General features: G+C 45.8%; 1 protein-coding gene across 1 annotated transcript; it reads right to left on the reverse strand.

Moving 5' to 3' along the window:
• Positions 1–2,210: 2,210 nt before the first annotated feature.
• Positions 2,211–6,794, reverse strand: Med18 (mediator complex subunit 18). The gene is made up of 3 exons (XM_028759868.1): positions 6,674–6,794; positions 5,793–5,939; positions 2,211–3,382 (listed from the first exon to the last, which is right to left on the reverse strand). Exons 2-3 carry the CDS (start codon positions 5,863–5,865, stop codon positions 2,829–2,831), a joined length of 627 nt encoding a protein of 208 aa, XP_028615701.1. The 5' UTR covers positions 5,866–5,939; positions 6,674–6,794; the 3' UTR covers positions 2,211–2,828.
• Between the last annotated feature and the right edge of the window lie 408 nt (positions 6,795–7,202).

A 7,202-nucleotide genomic window follows, 5' to 3' on the forward strand; every position in this document is an offset into this window, starting at 1 on the left:
TATTTAAAAAACTTTTTTAGACAGTTTCTCACCTGGAACTCACTCTGTAGAGCAGGCTGGCCTTGAATTCCCAGAAATCTGTCTGCCTTTGTCTCTTGATGCTGGTATTAAAGGTGTGTGCCACCCCCACCTGAGTCTTGCTATATTGTCCAAACTGGATCTTACGTTCCTGGACTCATGTGTTCTCAGACTTCAGCTTCTCTGATAGCTGGAACGAATGAGGAAAAACTGTCTCGTTTGACAGTTTGTGTAAGTTTTTGTGTTTGAGTGGTATTGGTTATGGAACCTAAGATCTTATACATGCTAGCCAAGCAGTCTATACTGGGCTATAATCCATCCCTCATATAATACTTTGAATGACAAACTAAGATCCAAAGTGAGTTATGGTCAGGGATATTGGCACAGGCATTTAACTCCAGCACTCAGGAGGCAGAGGCAAGATGGATCTATGTGAGTTCAAGGCCACCCTGGTATAGAAAAAGTTCCAGCCGGGCGGTGGTGGCGCACGCCTTTAATCCCAGCACTTGGGAGGCAGAGGCAGGCGGATTTCTGAGTTCGAGGCCAGCCTGGTCTACAGAGTGAGTTCCAGGACAGCCAGGACTACACAGAGAAACCCTGCCTCGAAAAAACAAAAAAAACAAACAAAAAAAAAAAAAAAAGAAAAAGTTTCAGGCCAATCAGTACCACACAGTGAGTCTCAAAACAAACAAACAAAAAGAGAAATCATGAAATAAATTTTGATTGTCAATATTTTTTTTTTTTTTTTGAGACAGGGTTCTTCTATGTAGCCCTGGCTGTCCTGGAACTTGCTCTGTAGACAAGGCTGGCCTCAAACTTAGTGATTTGTCTTTCTCTGCCTCCTGCATGCTGGGCCACCATGCCTAGCTGAAGGCTCAGTCACCATGCCTGGCTGAGAAAAAAAAAATGTTTTAAGTTCTAAAAACTAGCAAACACAGTATACAGGCAGTGGTTTGCAGACCTCCACAACTACACATGCAACAGGCATAGCAACAAAAGAACCATTTCTGATATTTTATTGGTTTTAAAATGCTCCATCAATAAAAATGTGCTTTTCCCGTGTGTGATTATGTGTGTGTTTTGAGGCGGTTTGAGACAGGATCTTGCTATGTAGCTCACCCTGACCTTGAATTTGTGATCCTCCTGTCTCAGCCTTCCTGATACCTTTGACAACAGGATGGCTCAAATATACTACTTTCACAAAAGGTTAAAACATCTCTACAAAGAAAAATTGCAAGGGACTGAGGCTATAACTCAGCAGGTACAGCATTGCTGAGCCAGTTCAGAAATCTGAGTTCAGGTCCAGTGCACCAGCTGGAGGTGGTGGCTCACTTCTGGTAATCCTGCTGCGGGGAGGGTGAGGGGAAGAGAGCCAAGGGGCCCCTGGCCAGTCTGTCTAGATGAAACTGAGCTGCAGGCTGTGAGAGAACTCATCTGGAAAGGAAAAGTGAATAAAGGTGCTTGCTGCCAAGCCTGACAACCGGCGTTCCACTCAGGCCCCGTGTGGTGAAAACACAGAACTGCTGGAAGCTGTCCTCTGACCTCATGCGCACTGAAGCACTGCTGGGAGCCAACAGTGAATGTCACTGGGATTGTTTGTCCTGGGTAAGACTCCTAAGAAATGTAGAATCAAAAAGAAAATGACTAAAAGAAAAAAATAAGAAAGAGAAAAATATCTGATTTTCAAGTGTAAGACTATGAGCTTTTTTTGTCCTGAGACAGGGTTTCTCTGTGTAGCCCTGGCTGTCCTGGAGCTTGCTCTGTAGACCACAGATCTGCCTGCCTCTGCCTCTTGAGTGGTAGGACTAATGTTAATGGCATGCACCACCGCCACCTGGCCCTTTTCTTGCCTGAACATGTCTGTGTACTGTGTGCCTGTGAAGTTCAAAAGAGAGCATCAGATCACCTAGAACTGCAGTTAGCAACCAAGTAGGGATTGGAATTAAGCCTGGATCTTCTCTGCAAGAGCAGCCAGTGCTCTTTAACAGCTAAGCCATCTCTCTATCACTAGCTGCTTGAATGTTTTTGATTACATTTGTGACATGCAGGAGTCAGTTCTTTCTCCCATGTGGGTCCTGGAGAGGCCTCTGGTCCTTCACAGGTGTGGCCCACAGGCATCATACACAGTAACAATAATAGTAATAGCAAATACTTAAGAAGCAGAATAGTAAGGAGTCGAGTAAGAATCAGAATCACAACTGACTCTTTTCAGTCTTTATTACCACACAATGCCAGCTCACACCACCATTATAAACCTTGTATATTAATGGCAAAACACAACTAAAAACATGAACGACAAATAAATAAAGGAATAAGAAAATGCTTTTCTAAAAAAAAGAAAAAGCGAAACAATTATCAGAGTTGTTTTTTGACCGTTTCCTCTGAAAAGCTAATTTACTCCAGTTCCCTCTTTCTGAGTGGAGGGAGGACTTGAACAAATCTCTATGTTATCCTGGGTCTTTCCTTGGAAAAGCCTATCAAGAAGATGAACAGTCAAGTTTAATAAGGACCCTTAACTTAGGGCACTTAGGCAGGAAGTACAGGGACCTCTGAGTTTCAGGCTAGTTAGTTTATGTAGCGAATTCCAAGGAAGCCAGGGCTACATGGTAAAACCCTGTTGAAAAAAAAAAAAAAGAAAAAGAAAAAGAAAATGAAATTATCAAGTGAAGAAAACAGTTCAAAGGAACCAAATTCTCCCCATCCATCTTCCCGAAGGAAGCAGGCCAAGCTGGCAGCAGTACCTGGGGCACTTGTGAGGCCTCTCACCTCCCTGGCAAGGGCAGGCCTCCCAGGCGGATAGACTGTCTTTATCACATCAGTCTTTTGGGGTCTATTTTTTCCAGGTGAACCAGAGGCTTGAGCTGCTCTGCAAAGCTCCTCATGTCATCAGAGACCATGTCCTGCCCCGCTGGGGCGACAACACTTAATTCCACAAGACAGGAGAGAGACAGGGCCTCGGTGCTGTCTGTGTTCCCTGGGACCAGGATTCGGAAAATCTTGTATACCACAATCTTCATGATGCCCTTCCGGAACAAGTGTCCTTTGGCGACAAACTCATGGTCCATGCGGAAGCCCATTTCCATCAGGAAGTCCGTGAGGTTCTCAGATGTGGCGATGTCCACACAGTTGCGCACCAGGGCGTGGCGGTTCTTGTCTCCCATTTCAGGCTGTCCCAGGTAACGAAGATGCCAGGGCGCCCCTGCCCTGTCCATGGAGCGCCGGGCCCTTAGGACAAATGGGCTGGCCTGCTGGCCCTTAAGCAGGAAGACCATCTCGTGATCGAGGAAAGTCTCGGGCTCCATGTTGTCACACAGACCACGGAGGCGATGGATGAGACTTTCCAGACTGTGGTCTAAAACACTTCCTGAAGAGGCAAAAACACAATGAGTCCAGGCTCTCACGTCATTTAGGGTCATGAAACTAGCAAAAGATAAATACACACACCAAATGGAAAGTTCTATACGTTTCATAAGAACAATCCACAGGATTCTATTTATTTGTTTATTCAAACCTTTTTTATATTTAGTCATTCCTGTCTCGGCAAACACCCGAATACAATGGCACGTAAATGTTGTTTGGAAGATAACCTGCTAGAACTGATTCTCTCCACCTGTGGGTCCCACAGATTGACCCTAGGTTGTCAGACTTAGCAGCAAATGCCTGGTGGTGGTTTGCGTGAGAGAGGCCCCCACGGGCTCCTGTATTTGAATGTCTAATCTCTACTTGGTATTATTTAGGGAAGGACTAGGAGGAATGTCCTAGTTGGAGGAGGTGTGTCAATGGGAGTTTTCAAAAGCTGGCCCCCATCTTTCTCTGTCAGTGGGTCAGGCTGTAGCTCTGAGCTGTTGCTCCAGCACCTGCTTGCCTTACCAGGATTAAAGGGGTGTTCTCAAGTATAATTATATAAAAAGGAAAATTTTAATTTGTTCCATAAATGGAAGAATTTCATTGACTGGAAATAAATCATTGTAGCTGGGTGTAGACCTGTGGGAGACCATGTGTTCTGGATGCAAGGCCTTGGGTTTGATCAAGGGTCCTGGAGGACCAAGGCTGAGGGAGGGCGCTTAGTGGTCAAGAACTGATGCACAAAGCTCAGGGTTCCATGCCTAGCACTATAAAAATAAGATTAAACAACAACAAAGCTGTGTTACTCTACTGAGCCAGGATGATGGCACTGAGGAGACTGAGGCAGTGGAGTCGCTGCAAGAGTCAAACTTGGAAAACAGCTCAGTGGTAGAGTTTGTACCGCCCTTCCAGAGACTAGAGTTCAGTCCCACCCACAACAAGTGGCTCCAACTCCAAGGATCCCAACACCTCCAGCCTCCCATGCATGGGTACCCTGAAACACATGCACACAGAATTAAAAATGGTATTTTAAAAATCTTAAAATAAAATAATAATAATAGGACTGAGTCTCCAAAAATAAATAAAAAGATACAAGCCAATTGTTCAAGGCCAAAATTTAAATGTTTACTCAAGAACATTTAGGAGGGGCCAATGAGATGGCTCAGTGGGTAGAGGTGCTTGCTGCCAAGCCTAATGACCTGAGTTCAATCCTCAGCACCCACATAATGAAGGGAAAGAGCATGTCCCTTGACCTATTGCAGCTGTTTTCATTGTAGCCAAAAACTAGAAGTAGACCAGATGCCAGGCCAACTGTAGGAAGAGAGGTAAGGGCACTATGATGTGCTCAGATATACATTAGAGGTCACTGAGCAACAAAAAGCAGGAACTTACTGAGATTCATACCAAAATGAATGAAGTATGACATAACAATGTTAAACCTCACCAACAGCTACAGCCCAGTCAGCACGCACACTAAATGTATGTAGTTAGGCAAGGTCAGAAGGTCAGAACTGTCCCTGGCCACCCAGCCAGAGGTCAGCCTGAGGGTTGGAGAGGTGGCTCAGGAGCTCAGAGCACTGGACCTGGGCTCAGGTTCCACCAGCACCCACACGGTGGCTCACAACTACCTACGACTCAATTTCAGGGAACTGGACACACTTGTCTGACAGACACACACAGGCAGGCAACACACTCATATAGATGAAATAAGATTTAAAAATCTGCTGCCGGGCGGTGGTGGTGCACGCCTTTAATCCCAGCACTTGGGAGGCAGAGGCAGGCGGATTTCTGAGTCTGAGGCCAGCCTGGTCTACAGAGTGAGTTCCAGGACAGCCAGGCCACACAGAGAAACCCTGTCTCAAAAAGCAAAAAACAAAAAAAACAAAAAACAAATAACAAAAAAAAGAAAAGAGAGAAAGAAAGAAAGAAAGAAAGAAAGGAAGAAAGAAAGAAAGAAGGAAAGAAAGAAAGAAAGAAAGAAAGAAAATATATGAAAGCCAGGTGGTGGCGGCTTGTGCCTTTAATTGCAGCACAGGTGGATCTCTGAGTTCTGAGTTTGAGGCCAGTCTGGTCTACAGAACAAGTTCAACTACAGTGAGGGCTACACAAAGAAAACCCTGTCTCGAGAAACAAAAATAGAAAAAGAAGAAAGAAGAAGAAGGAGGAGGAGAAGAAGGAGGAGGAGAAGAAAGAAAGGAAAAAAGAAAGAAAACAGACTAGTGTAGAACACATCTGTAATTCCAGGCACTTGAGGTCAGACTGGTCTACAGTGAGTTTCTGGCCACTGGGCCATCTTCCCATCCACCCTCTTTTAAACATAGTTACTTACTGGGTGACAGGAACAGTGCAGTTGCCTTTAAGTCATCTCGGCTTGCTCTAACCAGAAAAAAAATGAAAACTTGCTAATGCAAGCTCCCTGGCTGACTTACCCTGCAGGAGGTACTCCATCGTGTTAATGGTGCCCCCAGTGACTGGCATCATGGTGACTGGAGGTGCCTCCATGATGCCTCTAATTAGGTTCAAGACGACAACAGAACTGCAAACAGATCTTCCAACAGGGTAAGCACGGGATACACCTGGAAGAATCACACTTGTTCACACACTGTTTGCTGTGGCACTGGCCTTGAAACCAAAGCTCATTCATTCATAACTTTGAACATCTGCTTATACAGCCGGTTCCAGGAACCGGTTCTAGCCCCGGTGATATGGAATAACCATCTAGTCTCAAGCTCTGAACCTTATAAACGTTTTCTATGTAATCTTGAGGCAACTATGCAACCCCTTGTTCCGAAACCTCTCTTTTAAAATAAGACCAAGGGCATTTAACCACCCTCGTCTCCCCCACCCACTAGCTGGCTCAAATGAAACCGACATACATATTCAAAAAAAGGTGACGTCACCTTGGGCTAAGATGAGAGGCCTCTTATCCAAACGTAAAGAAATAAAAGCCCACGGTGTTGAGGGAACATCTGTAATCTCAACACTCGGCGACCGAGTTATGAAGACGGCTGCAGCTTCGGGCTAGACTGGTCTATATAGCAAATCCCGGCCAACTAGGGCATCACAGTGAGACTGTCTCAAAAAACCCAAAACAAAAGAGCCGAAAGGGACCTAAGGACCTTGTATACCCTTCATTCTATGCAGAGGCCATGGAGACTCAGAGAGGGCCCCAAGGCACACGCAGAGATCTCACTAGAACTGGTTCTGCCTTTCTGAAAACGCCTTTGCAAACCAGCCAGGAGGGAAACGTGAAGTTAAAGTGACTGCACCGGTCCTCCCACGCGGGGATCCGGGACACGTGTGCACTTACACTAGCAACACGTCTCCGTTCGCGCTACAGATCCCTGCAAAGCTGGACTTAAATCCACGCGTGCACACCCGCAATCCGCACCCCCAAATCCCGCAAGCACAGATCCAGAGAAACCGCCAAACATTCTCTAAAGCACTTCCGGTAGGAAGCTGAGGGACAGGAAACTTCTCCGCTACCGCACCAAAAAGTAAGGGTGCCGAGATGGCAAGGAACGCGCCCGCCTTCTGGCACCGATGTGCAAGAGCGCACGCGCAAGGTGTGGGGCTGCTGTTGCTTTGGGGTCCTAGTCTAGAGTAGTACCCTGGGAGGTGACTGTAGGCTTTTACGTCATAGGACAGCTCTAGGATATGGTTTTTTGATTTTTTTTTGTTTGTTTGTTTTTTGTTTTTTTTTTTTTCAACTTCGACGACCTGGATGTTTTGATCAGATCTCTTGAAACTGATTGGATACTATATTTAAATTTTGAACTCAGCCACTGGGGGGAGCGAAGAGGGAGAGTCGCATTGAAAAAGAAGGGAGGCAAGGGTCC

The sequence above is a fragment of the Grammomys surdaster genome, unplaced genomic scaffold, assembly GCF_004785775.1.
Source record: "Grammomys surdaster isolate TR1022 unplaced genomic scaffold, NIH_TR_1.0 126313, whole genome shotgun sequence".
NCBI lineage: Eukaryota > Metazoa > Chordata > Mammalia > Rodentia > Muridae > Grammomys > Grammomys surdaster.